General features: G+C 38.9%; 1 protein-coding gene and 1 pseudogene across 1 annotated transcript; both read left to right on the forward strand.

The window, feature by feature from the left end:
• The first annotated feature begins 3,688 nt into the window (after positions 1-3,688).
• On the forward strand, positions 3,689-4,814 carry LOC112579371 (endogenous retrovirus group K member 19 Env polyprotein-like). The gene has a single exon (XM_025265731.2). The coding sequence runs from the start codon at positions 3,712-3,714 to the stop codon at positions 4,489-4,491; it is 780 nt and encodes a 259-aa protein (XP_025121516.2). The 5' UTR covers positions 3,689-3,711; the 3' UTR covers positions 4,492-4,814.
• A 2,790-nt stretch (positions 4,815-7,604) lies between these two features.
• LOC123329622 lies at positions 7,605-8,929 on the forward strand (annotated as a pseudogene).
• The last annotated feature ends 11,485 nt before the right edge of the window (positions 8,930-20,414 follow it).

Raw genomic sequence — 20,414 nt, forward strand, 5'->3', positions numbered from 1 at the left:
AAGGACATGAGGAGGAATATTCTCAATTTATAGGAAAATTAAAGGATACAATTGAAAAATCTATTAAGGATGTGACTTTACAAAATATTATTTTAAAACAATTTGCTTTTGAAAATGCTAATGAGGAATGTCAATCCATGCTCAGACCAATTCGAGAAACTGGCTCTCTTATGGAATATTTGAAAGCATGTAAGGATATCGGATCTATGTGCCATAGAGCAAAATCGGTGGCATTAGAAACCTTTAATGTACAGAAAGCTGCTAATGCCAAATGTTTTAACTGTGGGAAGCCTGGCCGTATGAAAAAACAATGCCGCATGCCAACACAGGCCAGAAAAAATACTACTACTTTTAATAAGAAAAGACCTCCAGGAATAGGTCCAAGATGTAAAAAGGGGTTCCATTGGCTGAATGAATGTCATTCTAAATTTGATAAGGATGGAAACACCTTGACCCCCGGTGCACAACAAGAACAACAGGGAAACTAATAAAGGGGCCATCCTCTAGCCCCATTACAAAAGGAGGACCCAGCGTTATGACGCTACAAGCAGCTACATCTAAGAGTGCTTGCATTGATATACCTAGTCCTTATGACATGGAACTAATAGAATTATACAACCCCCACAAAATTCCCACTGGATATTACGGCCCGATTCCATCCGGGACAGTGGGACTGATTTTGGGACGTAGTAGCTACACAATGAGAGGTTTAGTGGTATTGACCGGTGTTGTGGATGAAGATTATGAAGGGGAAATACATATTATGGAAAATGTTGTGAAAATGGGAAATATATACTTACAAAAAGGGGAACATTTTGCACAATTATTACTTTTGTCATATGTCAAACCAATGAACGCATCTGATAAAGTTCGGCAGGGAGGCTTTAGCAGTACCAACCTTACTGCTGCACTATCCACCTTATTAAAGGAACATCAGAAACCCATGCTCACTTTACGCATATGGAAAAAAAAATTTCACAGGCATGCTAGATAGTGGAGCTAACATTTCAATCATTAGACCTGCAGAATGGCCCCTTGATTGGGATAAGGTTATGGCTCCTTCTAGACTACTAGGAGTAAATAAAACTGATGGCACACAAACTTTTGTCAGTGCATCCTATTTACAAGTGTATGGCCCCGATCAAATTGTAACTTATATTAAACCATATATTACTAATATCCCTATCAATTTATGGGGACAGGATTTTCTTGAACAAACAAAAGCCACAATTTCTTTGAATGAACCTGTTTAATGGGGGCCATTGAGTTAACACCACTGCCTCTCGATTGGGAATCTGATACACCAATATGGACACCTCAATGGCCCCTAACTAAAGAAAAATTGACAGCTCTTATGCAATTAGTAAATGAACAATTACAAAAAGCTCATATAGAACCTTCATTTTCCCCATAGAACTCCCCTGTTTTTGTAATAAAAAAGAAATCAGGAAAATGGCAAATGTTGATAGATTTAAGAAATATTAATAATACCATATTACCTATGGGGCCCTTACAACCCGGATTGCCCTCCCCTTCTATGGTACCAAAAGGATGGTCTATAGTTATTATTGACTTACAAGACTGCTTTTTTACTATACCTCTGCACCCTAAAGATAGAAAATGTTTTGCCTTTTCAGTTCCTTCTATAAATCACATGGCTCCTGTTAAAAGATTTCAATGGAAGATGCTACCTCAGGGAATGATGAACTCTCCTACCATTTGCCAGTATCTCATATCTGTTTTATTACAACCTATTAGAGATAAGTTTCCTACTGCATTTATAATTCATTACATGGATGATATACTTCTCTCTATGGAATCTGAACTCTGCAACAGTTATATAATGAAGTTACTACTACTCTTCAAAATCATGGCCTGCTTGTTGTGCCAGATAAAATTCAATTGAAAGCACCCTTTAATTATTTAGGACATGTTATGGAAGAATCTAAAATCAAACCTCAAAAATCTCAAATTTCTGTGCAGTCTCAATACACACTGAATGATTTTCAAAAATTGCTAGGAGATATTAATTGGCTATGGTCATCTGTTGAAATCCCCACCTATGCCTTACAAAATCTATTTAAAATTTTAGAGGGATCCCTTAACCTTAATAGCCCTAGGCACCTAACAAAAGAGGCCAGAGAAGAGCTAGCTTTAATGGAGGAACACATTCAACAATCTTTTTCAACTCAGCTAGATCATGATCAACCGGTTTCTTTATATATATTCCCCGCTGAACATTTGCCCACAGCAATTATAGCTCAGCATAGCCCAACAGAATGGGTATATTTACACACTAAACAGTCTAAAAAAATTATATCATATATTGAGAAAATAGGGCAATTAATTATGTCAGGAAGAAGCCATATACAAACTTGCACTGGATTTGATCCATATGCAATACACGTCCCCTTGACAAAAAAGGAATTGCAAATTGGCTTACAATATAACCTGACCATGCAAATGGCATTAAATGATTTTCAAAATGTTATCTCATTTCATTTGCCGAAAGGAAAATTATGGGACTTTCTACAATGTACTAAATTCATTATAACTAATATCATTGCATCCCAGCCTATTTCCAATGCACCCACGTATTTCATTGATGGCAACAAGAAAGGCATAACAGGGATTGTCGGCCCTGATATCAAAGAGAAATTACCCACTACCTATTCTTCAGTACAAAGAGTTGAATTTTATGCTTTATATGCTCTTTTGTCGCTTCAACCATTATACTTCAACGTATATACTGATTCCAAATACCTTGCTTCCTTTTTTCCCGATTTTGTTACCACCTTTTTATACAACCTAGATGAAGAATTATATATCTTTTCACAGACTCAAGCTTTAATTCTCTCATGTACGGAACCTTTCTTTATTGCACATATACGTGCTCATTCAGGTTTACCTGGCCCTCTGGTTGCAGAAAATGATGCTGTTGACAGTCTCATAGCTCCCATTTTTACGTCTGCCAGTGACGAACATGCTAATCTTCATACCAATGCTAACAGATTATTAAAACCTGTGATGTCTGTTCTCCTCTGCATTTACGGACTACGATTTCAGGAGTTAATCCCTGGGGGCAACAGCCTAATTCCCTTTGGCAATCTGACTTCACTCACTGCTCCTTAGGAAAGTTTTCTTTGCTTTTTATCTCAGTTGATACATTTTCAGGCTTTATCTAGGCAGTACCTATCTCTTCAGAATCCAGCAAACACGCCATTTCTGCACTCTTACTCACCTTCCCCGTTATGGGGATTCCTTCAGTCTTGAAAACAGACAATGGACCTGCATTCACCTCACATTCATTTTGTTCATTTTTATCAGAATGGAACATAACACACATTACAGGAATACCCTATAATCCTCAGGGTCAAGCCATTATTGAAAGGGCCCACCACACCCTAAAAACTCATTTATTAAAACAGAAAAGGGAAACTTGGAAGAAGAGATACACTTCTTATTCTATGAACCCTCAATTATTATTATCTTTAACTCTTTATTCCCTAAATTTTTTAAACTTAACAAAAAATAATTCTGACACTGGTGCAGATAGACATTTTGCAGAAGACAAAAATAGCAAATTAGAAATCAATACAACAATATGATATAAGCAGTTTTATCAGTGGCTGCCAGGAATCTTATGACTCCTAGGCAAGGGTTATGGTTTTGTCATTGCAGATGGAGAGGAAATCTGGGTTCCCCTTCACCATGTCCATTACCGAGAAGGACCCCAAGACCGGACTCCCTCAGCAAGTAACAAAGCTGACGCAAAGGGTCTCATCAATGACCTTGGAGGAACCAATGAGGAAATGCCATCATCTGAATCCTTACCCGACATGGGCTCAAGTGAAAAACATGACTCGTCAGGCTGAGCAAACACTGAAGAACACTGGAACTCCTATGACTCCAGATAAGCTGTTTCTGGCAATGTTAGCTGTTCTTTACTGTTCCTCTGGGGTAAGTGCAGAATATGTTTATTGGGCATATATACCTAATCCACCTTTGTTATCCATAGTGGATTGGGTTGACAAGGCCCCTATGGTATTCACCAATGATAGTCTGCACTTCCCTGCCCCATGGTCAATGCAGAGGCCAATTCATGAAGAAGATGAAAGAAAAAAGATAAATGTTTCAATTGGATTCAAGACACTACCTATATGCTTCAGAGCTCACTCTTTGTGCATGACTATATTCCCACAATGGTGGGCTTACTCTGTACACAATGTTTCCGCCTACATTATAGGAATGTTTGCATCCTTCCTTTTAAATGGTTCTGAAAGACATTATCCTGGACAAATAGCTAACTATACTGATTCACTTTTCCAGCCTGCAGAACTAATATGTGATGCTGTATCTTGGAGAAAGAATGATCAAATCAACCACTATATTGTTCTGACTGTCGGAGACAGTTCAGGAAAGTTTCTGTCAAACAACAAAATCAATCCATATTCAGATTCATGGATTGGGGGCCCTATGGGTTATTTGTGAATTGCTCTGAGGAGCAAGAAAAAAATCATAGCTGTTCCTGGTATCATAGAGTCAACACGTGGGGATTCCATAAGACCAATATTGGCTTTTTGGACTGATAAGGATGTATTGTTAAACTGGTATTATGGAGGGTTGTCTCCACCTCAGCCCAGAATTATAGTCCTTCTTATAGGACCTGAACAGTGGCATATTTGGAAGATTCCTGCTGCACTGGAATGTTTTGCCAATTTACATGGGACTGCAAAGGCTTTAAACCCCAAAACTATACCTTTATGTATAATAGTACAGCCTGGAATGTCAGGTCCATGAATCAAGGCAAATTGGAAGTGGTCAAACAAGAGATGGCAAGAGTGAATGTCAACATTCTAGGAATCAGCGAACTGAAATGGACTGGAATGGGTGAATTTAACTCAGATGACCATTATATCTACTACTGCGGGCAGGAATCCCTCAGAAGAAATGGAGTGGCCATCATGGTCAACAAAAGAGTCCAAAATGCAGTACTTGGATGCAATCTCAAAAACGACAGAATCATCTCTGTTCGTTTCCTTGGCAAACCATTCAATATCACAGCAATCCAAGTCTATGCCCCATCCAGTAATGCTGAAGAAGCTGAAGTTGAACGGTTCTATGAAGACCTACAAGACCTTCTAGAACTAACACCCAAAAATATGTCCTTTTCATTATAGGGGACTGGAATGCAAAAGTAGGAAGTCAAGAAACACCTGGAGTAACAGGCAAATTTGGCCTTGGAATACAGAATGAAGCAGGGCAAAGACTAATAGAGTTTTGCCAAGAAAATGCACCGGTCATAACAAACACCCTCTTCCAACAACACAAGAGAAGACTCTATACATGGACATCACCAGATGGTCAACACCGAAATCAGATTGATTATATTCTTTGCAGCCAAAGATGGAGAAGCTCTATACAGTCAGCAAAAACAAGACCAGGAGCTGACTGTGGCTCAGACCATGAACTCCTTATTGCCAAATTCAGACTTAAATTGAAGAAAGTAGGGAAAACCACTAGACCATTCAGGTATGACCTAAATCAAATCCCTTATGATTATACAGTGGAAGTGAGAAATAGATTTAAGGGCCTAGATCTGATAGACAGAGTGCCTGATGAACTATGGATTGAGGTTCTTGACATTGTACAGGAGACAGGGATCAAGACCATCCCCATGGAAAAGAAAAGCAAAAAAAGCAAAATGGCTGTCTGGGGAGGCCTTACAAATAGCTGTGAAAAGAAGAGAAGCAAAAAGCAAAGGAGAAAAGGAAAGATATAAACATCTGAATGCAGAGTTCCAAAGAATAGCAAGAAGATATAAGAAAGCCTTCTTCAGCAATCAATGCAAAGAAATAGAGGAAAACAACAGAATGGGAAAGACTAGGGATCTCTTCCAGAAAATCAGAGATACCAAAGGAACATTTCCTGCAAAGATGAGCTCGATGAAGGACAGAAATGGTATGGACCTAACAGAGGCAGAAGATATTAAGAAGAGATGGCAAGAATACACAGAATAACTGTACAAAAAAGATCTTCACGACCCAGATAATTACGATGGTGTGATCACTGACCTAGAGTCAGACATCCTGGAATGTGAAGTCAAGTGGGCCTTAGAAAGCATCACTACAAACAAAGCTAGTGGAGGTGATGGAATTCCAGTTGAGCTATTCCAAATCCTGAAAGATGATGCTGTGAAAGTGCTGCACTCAATATGCCAGCAAATTTGGAAAACTCAGCAGTGGCCACAGGACTGGAAAAGGTCAGTTTTCATTCCAATCCCAAAGAAAGGCAATGCCAAAGAATGCTCAAACTACCGCCCAATTGCACTCATCTCACAGGCTAGTAAAATAATGCTCAAAATTCTCCAAGCCAGGCTTCAGCAATATGTGAACCGTGAACTTCCTGATGTTCAAGCTGGCTTTAGGAAAGGCAGAGGAACCAGAGATCAAATTGCCAACATCCACTGGATCATGGAAAAAGCAAGAGAGTTCCAGAAAAGCATCAATTTCTGCTTTATTGACTATGCCAAAGCCTTTGACTGTGTGGATCACAATCAACTGTGGAAAATTCTGAAAGAGATGGGAGTACCAGACCACCTGTTCTGCCTCTTGAGAAATTTGTATGCAGGTCAGGAAGCAACAGTTAGAACTGGACATGGAACAACAGCCGGGTTCCAAATAGGAAAAGAAGTATGTCAAGGCTGTACATTGTTGCCCTGTTTATTTAACTTATATGCAGAGTACATCATGAGAAACGCTGGACTGGAAGAAACACAAGCCGGAATCAAGATTTCCGGGAGAAATATCAATAACCTCAGATATGAAGATGACACCAGCCTTATGGCAGAAAGTGAAGAGGAACTCAAAAGCCTCTTGATGAAAGTGAAAGTGGAGAGTGAAAAAGTTGGCTCAAAGCTCAACATTCAGAAAATGAAGATCATGGCATCCGGTCCCACCACTTCATGGGAAATAGATGGGGAAACAGTGGAAACAGTGTCAGACTTTATTTTTCTGGGCTCCAAAATCACTACAGATGGTGAATGCAGCCATGAAATTAAAAGACGCTTACTCCTGGAAGGAAAGTTATGACCAACTTAGATAGCGTGTTCAAAAGCAGAGACATTACTTTGCCAACAAAGGTCCGTGTAGTCAAGGCTATGGTTTTTCCTGTGGTCATGTATGGATGTGTGAGTTGGACTGTGAAGAAGGCTGAGCACCGAAGAATTGATGCTTTTGAACTGTGGTGTTGGAGAAGATTCTTGAGAGTCCCTTGGACTGCAAGGAGATCCAACCAGTCCATTCTGAAGGAGATCAGCCCTGGGATTTCTTTGGAAGGAATGATGCTAAAGCTGAAACTCCAGTACTTTGGCCACCTCATGCAAAGAGTTGACTCATTGGAAAATTCTCTGATGCTGGGAGTGATTGGGGGCAGGAGGAGAAGGGGACGACAGAGGATGAGATGGCTGGATGGCATCACTGACTCGATGGACGTGAGTCTCAGTGAACTCCGGGAGTTGGTGATGGACAGGGAGGCCTGGCGTGCTGTGATTCATGGGGTCGTAAACAATCAGACAATCAGACTGAGCGACTGATCTGATCTGATCTGATATCCAATCCTGTGTGCACCTCCTGTACATGCTTATTGTAGGTAACTTTGATATAGATCTTTATGCTAAAATTGTTAACTGTACAGCTTGTGCTTTATATACATGTTTAAACCATACTTTTTCTTACCACAATGCCAACGTCACTATAGTCAAGCAGAGGTCTAAACTGTGGCTTCCTGTCAATTTAACAGAGCCATGGACCAACTCTGTAGTCCTTTCAGTTCTGCTCAGAAATGGTCGGAAAAGGTCGAAGTGCATAATAGGGTGGATTATTGCTGGCATTCTTAGTCTAATATCCTTTGTTACAATAGGAACCCTGTCTCGTATGGCATTACACAATTCTATACAAATTCATGATTTTACCACTGCATGGCACAAAGACTCTCATGATCTTTGGACTTGACAAGCCCAAATAGATCAGCAATTACAAACATGAATTAATGAGTTACAAACTGTGGTTATCCACTTAGGAGATCAAGTGCAGCAACTGACTTTCCACACACATATATGTTGTCACTGGAATTTTACGTCTTTTTGTCTGACTAACATGCCTTATAATAGGACTGAGTTTCCTTGGGATAAAGTTAAAGCACATTTACAGGATCTCACAGACAACTCAAGTTTCGACATCAATCTGTTGAAACAACAAATTGCTAATTTTCAAGTTGAAGTACCTAAAGAATTGTACAGCACTCAATTTTATGATACTTTAACTAAAACCCTATCGTCCCTAGACCCTAGAACTTGGTTTTCAGGAAGCAACATTTTTATATATGTATTAATCACCCTACCTTTTCTGTCATCGATTATAAGATACAGATGTCTCTACTCAAGACTCCGTGCCTCTCACAACAGAGCCCAATTAGCAGCTGCCGTGCTCAAACTAAAAACAAAAGGAGGATATGTTAGGAAGCGCAGTGCAAAATAGCCATGTAGGAGAAGGTCCTTGAGAAAATGGCGGAGGGCCAGAAGTGCTCCCACTTTGCGTGCTGCTGGCTGAAAAACATCTCCTGCCTTTAGCTATGCTCGGTGCCAAGATTTAATAATAAACATTAAAGATGTTGCTTGAGAAAATGGATCATGGGACAAACACCTGGGTCATTTAGAATGTGCTGTCCTTGAAATATCTTTTACTGATTATGTCTTAAGCCTGTACACGTTCTGCTGGCCATATACTCTAAGCTCTTTGTTCCTGCTTCTATAAAAAGGCTCGACTGCAGAAATAAATTTGTCAGTCCTTGCAAGAGACTCTCCGAGTGTCATTCTTTCAGGTCCATCGTTTCCAAGTCCCGGGGAGAAAATCCCCACAACTACAAATGACAAGGAGTCAAATATTGGCCAAGAGGGAGAGAGTAACTCACCTGTGTGCAGATTCAATTATGAGCCTGGGAACCTGTGGCCTAATAGGCATGAGGCCAGCATAGTGCAGAAGTTCAGGGAGGTCAAGGGGAGCCTGGAGGAGCAAGACAGAAATCTCTCCACCATGGAGAAAACTCCTACTCTTTTGTGAGGAAGATGGGAAGCTCATTTGCTGGCTTTGTGAGTGGTCCCAGGAGTACCATGGTTATCACACATTCCTCATGGAGGAGGTTGCCCAACAGTACCAGGAAAGAGACCAGAATGGAGGAAAGAAAGGCCAGAAAATGATACTTAAGGGGAAATCTCTACTTGGCATTGGACTTTAACTACCTGGTCACCATGAACCTAAGACCTGTGACTCTTTCTTTCCTATGTTGTTGTTGTTCAGTCACAAAGCCGTGTCCCACTCTTTGCAACGCCAAGGACCACAAGCATGCCAAGCTCATCTGTCCTCCATCGTCTCTCAGAGTTTGACTGTTTATGGAATTCTCATGGAGTGGTTTGCCATTCCCTCTTCTAGTGGACCATTTTTGTCAGAACTCTTCACTATGACCCATCCATCTAGGGTGGCCCTGTACTTCATGGCTCATAGATTCATTGAGTTATGCACCCCTTTCACTATGACAAGGCTATGATCCCTGAAGGGGATATGCTTCACCATGAATTTCTCTCTTCTTTTTCTTTCATTCTAATATCTGAAAAACATTTCTGTGCACTCACTCACTTACAAAGTAATAGTCCTACATACAGACTCTTAGTCAGAAGTAGACATTCATGCATCTTGTGTTAATAGGTGGAGAACTGTGCCCAGGAGAAGTTCTCTTTACCCCATTGAACAGGAGGGTAACTAGGACACTGGGAAGATTGAGGTATACTTTTTCCCCACTCTAGAATCAGGTTTCTTCTAGAACAAAAAGAACCAGTCTTCTTTCTGGTGAGAGAAGATGGTGATTTCTATCTCTTGAGTTATAAAGAATACCTTCTCCACCTCAGTATTTTTTCAAAATCAGATTCTAATTGCTGTTCTCAGTTTATGTAAAGTTTATTTATCTATTTATTTTTTGGAAATCAGCTTGATTCCTCCACCATTTATCCTCTACAGTCTTGCTTAGAAGACCCTTTCTTGACTCTGATCTGATTCTTTTCTCACAGAAAATGCTCCAATCATATCTGAAGAGGTTGAAGAGGGAGAAGCAGGAAGCTGCGAAGATGGGATCTTACTTCAGAAAAGAGATATCTACTTGGAAGGCAGGAGGAGACACTTACTGAGGAAATTAGATAGATATCTTGGCAGGACCTTGGGTTGATCACAAGGAGCTGCCTTCTTCTTTGTTCCCTGACAGTTAAGTTATTTGACTAGGCCTTTTCTTCATCCTTTCCTGATAAGAATGGTAGCTGAAAAGTGAACATGTCACAAATGGCCACAGATATTTGGAGGGAGATATTCTTATAGAGGGACTGACTCTCTGGTGAGGATGACAAGCAAATTTCATATTCCATTCTTGTCGTGTGTTTTAACCTTCAACTCTCAGAAGACATCTGGCAATGGCTCATGGCTTTATCCTTGGGGTTCAACTTTTTGGCAGAGGGTGGTGGAAGGGGATCAGGAGCAATACAGAGAGGCATGAGCATCCTGGACAGATGTGTGAAGCCTGCACACACCCAGGGGTCCCGTTTGGCTCTGAGTTGTCCTCAACAACTTGGGGCAGATTTTGGGGCCATATTTTTGAAGTCAAATAGAAAAAGTGGACAAAGTCAGTTTCACCATGAATTGCTCTCCTCCTCTTTCTCTCTAATTTCTGAAGAATCAAGTATAACATGAGACAAAATGTCCAGGCAGAGTTTAAAAAACAGAGTGATCCTGGACAGTGAGGAGCTGAAGGGACTGCAAAAGTTGAGAAATGAAGAGGAAGTTGGTCTACAGAACATGGCAAATTCTGAGAATGGGATGGTCCAGTAGAGTCAATTGGTGAGATCTCAGCTCAGATCTGGAGCATCATTTGCAGGGATCAGCAATGGAGATGCTGCAGGTAAGACTTGGAAAGAAGTCTGAGGATCCAAGGTATGAAAAAAAACCGAAAACTATGTTTCCATCTTTTCTGTGTTGCTATACTCTTTGTGGTATTGTCAGTCAGGTTGTTTTGGGCCTCCAGTACCCCTTCTTTGCATCTATTTCAGAGGTTTTAAGAATAAGTGAATGCATGAATTGAATGCAAGAATAATGAGGGAAATGTACCAATTTCCCTGTAAATACGTTTGGCGGTTTTCTAAAGGCCTTTGTTATCTGTGATCTAGTGTTAAGTATTTATTGGATGCTTCTTCATGATGCAGCTTAGTCATAGACAAACAAACACACCTCAGATTCCAAGAGGCTTTTTTTCTCCACTCAATGTGTTGAGATTTTCTCCCTCTTTCTCTATTTCCGAAGAAAGCTTTTGAAGGATTGCTATTTATTCTCTAAATATTCAATGGAATTAACTATTGAAGTATCTCACTCTGGATATTTTTTATTGAAAGGGTTTAAAATATCTTGCTTGTGTTAGGATCATTTAGATTTTTTTTTTTTTTACAGTCTTTGAGTCAGTTATTGTATGTCTTGTAGAAAGTTGTCTATTCTAAGTTGCCTAATTTGTAAGCATACAGTTGGTTACAACAATCCTCTATTATCCCTTTAATTTCTATAATAATCACAATATCTTTTATTCCTGAATTTGGTGATTTGCTTTTTCACTTTTTTTTCTCTTTAGCTATGCTTTGTTAATTTATTGATCTTAAAAAAAAACATTGTTTTAGTTATTTTGTTTTTAAGCTTTCTTTTTTTGTTTATTTTTAAACTTTCTTATTCATTTATTTCTGCTGTTACATTTATTTTTTTCTTTGTGTGTGTGTTGGGGTGTGTTAGGGTGCATTGGGGTGTGGGTCGGTGGGTGTGCTGGTTTAATTTACTCTTCCTTTCTGTTTATTGAACTGGAAACTTATCACTGATTTGGGACCAACTCTTCTGATATAGGGTTTAATGACATAAGTATATTTAACATTTCACACACTTTGATTGTTTAGTTTTAATTTTCATTCAGCTCAACATACACTCAAATTTCCTTCACACTTTTCTTTTTCTTCAAATTTTGTTTGTTTGTTAAAACTTGGACATTTTAAAATGTGTTGTTAATGAGAGAATACTTGGTGATTTCTGAGTTTAACATCTGTTGTGGATTTCAATTTTAATTCTGACATAATTAGAGAACAACTTGTGCATGGGTGCTTGCTCATTCGGGACTCTTTGCAACCCTAAAGATTATAGTCCACCAGGCTCTTCTGTCCGTGGGATTTCCCAGGCAAGAACACTGGAGTAGGTGGTCATTTCCTTCTCCAGGGGATCTTCCTGACCCAGAGATTGAACCCGAGTCTGCTGCATCTCCTGCATTGCAGATGAATTCTTTACCACTGAGCCACTGAGGAAGCCCATTAGAGAACATATATTTTTATTATTTCAAGCTTATAAATTTATTGACACTTGTTTGTGGCCTAAAGTACTGTATATCCAGAGAAAAACTTATTATGAATTTGAAAATATTGTATGTTTCTCATTTATTGAATAAAATTAACTTTATATGTCGATTAGGTCAATTTGGTTGATAGTATTATACATGTCTTCAATATATTTGATAAGCTGTTATCTTATTGACAGTCAGTTATTGAAATATGCAACTATTATTACTGAATTGTGTATTTCTCCTTTTATTTTTGCTTCAAGTATTTTGCAGCTCTGCTGTTCTGTGCATCTGTATTTATAACTATTGTATATTTTTGATGTAGTGAACATTTTATAATTATAAAATTTCCCTCTCATCTTCCCTAATATTAATCTTGAAGTATTTTCTCTAATATTAACATAAATCTTTGACCTATTTTTTAAATTTCTGCTTGCATTTCATGCAAGCATGGTATATATTTTTCTATCTTTTTTAACTTTACCCTTTTTGTGCCTTGACTATGTCTCTTGTAAATAGCAAGAAATGAATTTTGCTTTTTATCCATTTCAACAAATCTCTGATTTCAACTGAGGCATTAATACATGACATTTAATGCAATTGTTGATGTGATTGTGTTTAAATTTACTGTTTTGCTGTTTGCTTCCTATGTGGCTATTGTAATTTTCATTCTTTTTCTCCCTAACTAGCTTATTTTGTATTAAACGAATATAAACTAGTATAACATTTTGTTTCCCTGTGTTCAAGGTGGTATTTTTTCAGTTTTTTTTTCCCTACTGGTTGGTCTAGTGATTAAAATGTGTTTCCTATATTATCTAGATCTACCTCAGACTAATATTAACTTAGTTTCGAAAAAATAGAAACTTTCTTCAGCATCCCTTCATTTCCTTTCTGCAATAATGTAGTAATGCTTTTAATATGGGTATCTGATTCTGTGCAGGCAAATGCCTGCAGGAATCTGAACATTTTGCAACATCTGGGAAGAGAAGCTCTCTTCATCTGGAGTTTATATCAGGATGTTTGTGTTTCCTGTATAAACTGAGAAAAAGAATCAATATAGGTCAAATAGTAGAATTGGAGAAAGACACAGATCAGATTCTGAAGATAGTGTTTGAGTATCAAAATTAAACTTTGATTAAAATGGTGACTGCTTCCCCTGCTCCAATCCTGCATTCTTTCTCTACTTATTCTAGTCTAATTTGATTTTTGTCATGTACACAAAAGAGCCCTATTGTAGAGAGGTGTTTTTTTTTTTTTTAATTCAGATGTTGTCATAGATTTTGGTGACATGGGGAAAGTAAATCTGCAGTAAAGGAGACTAAATATAGTGGTACATACCGATTAAAATAAATAAAACATTAAATGTAGTGATTAAGAAGATTACATGTCTAAAAAATGTTAAGCATCTGGACTCAGTTCAGTTCAGTTAAGTCGCTCAGTCGTGTCCGACTCTTTGTGACCCCATGAATCGCAGCACACCAGGCCTCCCTGTCCATCACAAACTCCTGTAGTTCACTCACACTCACGTCCATCGAGTCAGTGATGCCATCCAGCCATCTCATCCTCTGTTGTCCCCTTCTCCTCCTGCCCCCAATCCCTCCCAGCATCAGAGTCTTTTCCAATGAGTCAACTCTTCGCATGAGGTGGCCAAAGTACTGGAGTTTCAGCTTTAGCATCATTCCTTCCAAAGAAATCCCAGGGCTGATCTCCTTCAGAATGGACTGGTTAGATCTCCTTGCAATCCAAGGGACTAAACAGATTTAATAGAGACGAAACTGCAAGTAAATGTCCCAGGTTTTAGAAAGTGAGTGTATACTGGTTTGGTTCAGTTCAGTCGGGTCTGACTCTTTGCAACCCCATGAACTGCAGTATACCAGGCCTCCCTGTCCATCACCAACTCTGGCAGTCTACCCAAACTCATGTCCATTGAGTCGGTGATACCATCCAACCATCTCATCCTCTGTCATCCCCCTCTCCTTCCACCTTCAATCTTTCCCAACATCAGGGTCTTTTCAAATGAGTCAGCTCTTGGCATCAGGCGGCCATTGTATTGGAGTTTCAGCTTCAACATTAGTCCTTCCAATGAACACCCAGGACTGATTTCCTTTAAGATGGACTGATTGGATCTCTTTGCAGTCCAAGGGACTCTCAAGAATCTTCTCCAACACCACAGTTTAAAAGCATTAATTCTTTTGTGCTCAGCTTTCTTTATAGTCCAACTCTCACATCCATATATGACCACTGGAAAAACCATAGCCTTGACTAGACGGACCTTTGTGTATATTGGTAACATTATGGAAATGGGTTACAAGAAAGGAGACAACTGGTTGGTGAATAACAAGTTGCATATTAGATATTCTAAGTTACTCTTTCCTGTGGCTTATTTACTGCTAAATATATTAATATATATTTAAGAGACAAAGGTGAGTAGAAATAGAAGAGTTGGAAATCAATTGCACGTGAGTATGCTGAATTTAATGGAGTGGAAGAGATTATTAATTGTATACAAAATGAGAAGAGAGACACCTGTAAAGCACCTATATGGATATATTTGTTTGCTTGTACCCTCAATGAAAACCATATGAATAGCTTGAGGAATATTAGAATTATATTAGGATTATGTATTCATCTTTGATTCTCAAAAGCCTGGCTTAATGCTCAGCACAAAATTTGTATATCACTTCAATTTTGTTTAATAAATGATAGAATCATGAATTATTCAAATCATCTCTTAGGTCACCAGAATTATAGGCTTGTTTTTCCCATAAATATGTCTCATTTCCATATACTAGAAGCCTCGTGCTTCCACAGAGGTTGGAGATTTTTTACCTTTTTAGAAATCCGACAATATCACATTCTGGGATGATTGGGCTGATTCTTGTCTTTACTTTCTGGTTCTCACATTGAAACCATCTCTATTTCCACAATCAAGGGCTGATGGGGATGTAAATAAGCTTTTTAAGTGGGGGCATCTATCATTTTTTGACTCATATTTTCTTTTTTCTCAGTTGGATGTGAATGGCATCATGAAAAGCTACATATGGGAAGCCAGAGATGGTCCTTTTATACTGGTAAAATAATTTAAAGCTAATAGAGTTATCTGGTGGGCAATTAAGATAAAACAATGCTCAAGGCAGAAAAACAGAGTATATATTTAGCTTAGATTTCTGTTCACAAATCATGGCTAGATTGTTCTGTAAATTTTGAAAGGACCACATTCTATGGTAGAGAGTTTTGGTCATAGGAAGTTGAAGACTTTGGGTCAGAACCAGTATTAGGAATAAGATATTGCAGTATCAAAACCCTGTGACTTCATAAATTTAACTCACACTGTGTGTAACTATGTAACTCAGGTTCCCATATTTAGCGTGTGCTAGACATTACTTTGCCAACAAAGGTCCGTCTAGTCAAGGCTATGGTTTTTCCTGTGGTCATGTATGGATGTGAGAGTTGGACTGTGAAGAAGGCTGAGCACCAAAGAATTGATGCTTTTGAACTGTGGTGTTGGAGAAGACTCTTGAGAGTCCCTTGGACTGCAAGGAGATCCAACCAGTCCATTCTGAAGGAGATCAGCCCTGGGATTTCTTTGGAAGGAATGATGCTAAAGCTGAAACTCCAGTACTTTGGCCACCTCATGCAAAGAGTTGACTCATTGGAAAAGACTCTGATGCTGGGAGGGATTGGGGGCAGGAGGAGAAGGGGACGACAGAGGATGAGATGGCTGGATGGCATCACTGACTCGATGAACGTGAGTCTGAGTGAACTACAGGAGTTTGTGATGGACAGGGAGGCCTGGTGTGCTGCGATTCATGGGGTCACAAAGAGTCGGACACGACTGAGCGACTCAGCTGAACTGAACTGAGCTGGTTTATCATGTGAAAGTTAAGTCTTTACCTGTGAAGCACCTAGAATTAGAGACAACTCTTTTATATTTAACTTTCTGCTCTGGGAATAAAAGAGATACAGTTTTTTGTTATCTTTCTGTTTAGATTCCCAAAAACAGACTTGAATCTTAAGGAATATTTTGTCCTTGCTGCAAAGAGTTGATTCATCTTAGCCACATAATTTAGGCACCAGAATGGAAAAGTATCATCCATGTGTCTGAATTTGCGCACCAAATGTGTCAGCATCAGACTCTTTACAAACACATGAGATGCAGTCCACTATTCATTTAGTGTTCATAATGTCTTATTTTCCAGTGGTTTCTAATTATTCCCAGAGATCATGAAATATCATGCTGTTCTGAGAACCTCCCTATAAGGGAGCAGCCTTTGAAGACTTGGAGACTCTAGACTGTGTTCTCATATCAGATATGTCACAAACACCCAGGAGCCTGATCCAGCTACATCACATTCTGACATCTTCCTGGGAACACGTATCTATGCAGTGATTCCACAAATTAAGTCTTTTAAGTACCAAAGTTTTGTTAAATTTATCATTTCATATAATTTCATATTATCTCAAGGAAGAAGAGAGGGAGAGGTTAATGATTTCATTTTGAAAAGAAAACTCTCTTTCTAAAGGTAAAGATTATCTCAAATCACCCAAAAGTAACTGAGACATGAGCACATTTCTTCTGGCTCCAAGGTCAGGCATCCACTCTTCCCTTTCCAAGGGTTTCCAAGAAGACAGTTCAAGTGCATAAATGGAGTAGAAGTAAAACTCAACAGTGTGGGGATCAATTTTTGTTTTCTCCAGGGGTGAGACCTTGACTCTGAAGTAGCCAGAAACTTTCCCAACGGAACAGAAGAGAGTATTTTGAACTTCTGATTTGACAGACATACTATGAGTGTTTAATGGTGAGGCATGCTGCCCCGGAGGGTGTCTGTGGGATTCATGTGAGGGAGGAAAACTTAGGAGAAGACTCCATTTCTAAGTGTGGGTAGGGAGAGGGAAGCCCGACACTATGTGCTGATGATGTGATCGTTTTTATGGGGAGTGACCAGGAACTTGGTTCATCCTTTCTTTCACCAGTTCATTACTTCACCATAATCTGGAAAAAATAGATTATAGTGCTGATTCCTTTGCTTATATTTAATATTGTGATTTTTTAAAAATCATTTCAGAGCTAACAGATGTGTAATGCTACTGGGATAAGGAGACATCACAGTATTATCAAGCCACCTTGTTCTCAGCATCTTTCAGAATTTTTCATTTTCTAGTTGGTCTCATGTTTTGAGACCCATGTTTTCCCTCCCAACACAACAAACATTGTCTTTGCACTGAAGTTATTCTATAGAGCCCATTCAAAATGTCTCAAATAAAACTACATCATCGCTCTAATTCAAAAGTGAAAGTGAAAGTTGCTCAGTCTTGTCCGACTCTTTGTGAGCCCATGGACTCTACAATCCACGGAATTCTCCAGGCCAGAATACTGGAGTGGGTAGCCTTTCCTTTCTTCAGGGGATCTTCCCAACCCAAGGATCAAACCAAGGTCTCCCACATTGCAGATAGATTCTTTATGAGCTGAGCCACAAGAGAAGCCCGCCCTAACCCAACTCAACCCAACTCTATAATTTTACCATAGTTCACGTGACCTTCCATAATCCCACAGGTAAATCAAATATTGCCATTTCTGTGGATGAGAACATAACATTTCTGCACAATAGGAGATACACCTATCAATGGGCTATAACTGATTGCCAAGGTCATAACTGATTGCCCAAAATAATTCCTGGCACTGTGGTCAATTAATCTATGGCAAAGAGGCAAGCATATACAATGGAGAAAAAAGCAGTCTCTTCAATAACTGGTGCTGGGAAAAACTGGACAGCTTACATATAAAAGAATGAAGTTAGAACACTTTCTCATATACAAAAATAAACTCATAATGGATTAAAGACTAACAATAAGACTTGAAACCATAAAAATATCAGAAAAAAACATAGGCAGAACACTGACAAATTGTAGCAATATTTTGGGGAGATCTGTTCTGGGGCTTCCCAGGTGGCGCAGTGGTAAAGAACCTTCCTGCAATGCAGGAGATATGGGTTCAATCCCTGGGTGGGGAAGATCCCTTGAAGTAGGAAATGGCAACCCTCTCCAGTATTCTTGCTTGGAAAATTTCATGGACAGAGGCATCTGTCAGGCTAGAGTCTATGGGGATCACACGACTGAGCTACTGAGCACTCCTAAGTCAAAGAAAAAAAAGCAAAAATAAACAAAGAGGACCTAACTTAAAACTTTTTGTAGCAAAGGGAACTATTGACAAAATGAAATACAACCTAGAAATGAGAGAAGATTTTTACAAATTATATGTCCGATAAGGTGTTAATATCCAAAATGTATTAATATTAATATAAGCAGCTCATACAACTCAATATCAAAACAATTCAATTTAAAGGTAGGCTGAAACTATTTTCAGGGCAGCAAAGAATACACAGAGAGAACAGACTTGTGGATACTATGGAGGGAGAGAGTGGGATGAATTGCGAGTGGCATTGACACATACACATTACCATATGTAAAACAGAAAGCTACTGGGAATGTGCTGTATGATGCAAGGAGCGCAAACCAGGGGCTCTGTGATAACCTTGATAACCTTGAGGGGTGGTATGGAGTGAGAGGTGGGAAGGAGATTCAAGCAAGGTGGGGGGAGGAAGGGACACGTATATATCCATGGCTGATACATATTGATGTGTGGCAGAAACCAACACAACATTGTAAAGCAATTATCCTCCAATTAAAAATAAATTACATGTAAAAAAAAAAAACTGAGCACAATGCCTCAAGAGACATTTTTCAGAAGACATACAGATGGCCAATAGGCACATGAAAAGGTGTTCAACACTGCTAGTCATCAGATAAATGTAAATTAAAACTGCAATGAGATATCATGTCACCTTCCCCAGAAAGGCTATCATCAAAAAGAAGAGGAAGGCAGAAGAGAAAAGTCAGAGTGAAGTGTGAAGATGGAACATTGCTGGCTTTGAAGATGGAGGAAAGGGACTAGATGCTAGAAAAAGCTAGTGAACAGATTACCTTCTAGAACTTTCAGAATGGAACACAGTCATCTTAATCCCTTGATTTTGGCCCAGTGACACATATGCAAGAATTTTGAATTACAAAACTATAAGATGATAAATTTGTGCTATTTTAAGCACAAATTTGTTTTAGTAAATAGGAAAAAAGTAGTCCACATCCAACAAAAAAAAGGGTATTTGTATTTTTTAAGAACATATGGACATCTTAACCCATTATTGAGGAAATCAAAAGACTACATTGATTCAGTCAAATATCATATTTATACTACTTATAATACAAATATACAGTATTATAAACATATAAAGTAGCTCCATGTGAATGTACAGATTCCATGCATTCAAGATAAAAACTCAGAGTGTGTGTGTATGTGTTCTTGTAAGTTCAGAAATTGCTTTTAATGCTATCATGGTAATGCAAAGTGCCAGGAATGGTTAAAAATTTTTGGAAGAAAAAGTTGGAGTACTTATATTCCAATATCAAGACTAGAAAATTTTAAGTGTAAAGAAAAGTGAAAGTGTTAGCCACTCATTTGTGTCTGACGCTTTGTGACCCCATGGACTGCAGCCCACTAGGTTCCTCTGTCCGTGGAATTTCCCAGACAAGAATACTGGAGTGGGTTGCCATTTCCTTCTACAGGGGATCTTCCCCACCCAGGGATTGAACCTAGGTCTCCCACATTGCAGGTAGACTCTACCAACTGAGCCATCAGGGAAGCTTTTAAGTATAAACCTACAATATTTATCCAAGTTTATACAACTAGACTAATTAATGAAAGCCAAAAGTACAGGAACATTCTTAGGCCTATGAGAATTCTGTCTCAACAGACTGACTTTTTTAGACTAAAACTCTCAGGGATCCAATATCCACAGCGTACTGAAACCATCAAACTTCATTCCATCTCAAGGGAGAGAAGTTAATACGTTTGATTTTATTCCTTGCCTGGGAATGGGAAATGGAGGGGATAACTTATG

Source organism: Bubalus bubalis, chromosome 16 (genome assembly GCF_019923935.1).
Source record: "Bubalus bubalis isolate 160015118507 breed Murrah chromosome 16, NDDB_SH_1, whole genome shotgun sequence".
In the NCBI taxonomy this organism is placed as follows: Eukaryota; Metazoa; Chordata; class Mammalia; order Artiodactyla; family Bovidae; genus Bubalus; species Bubalus bubalis.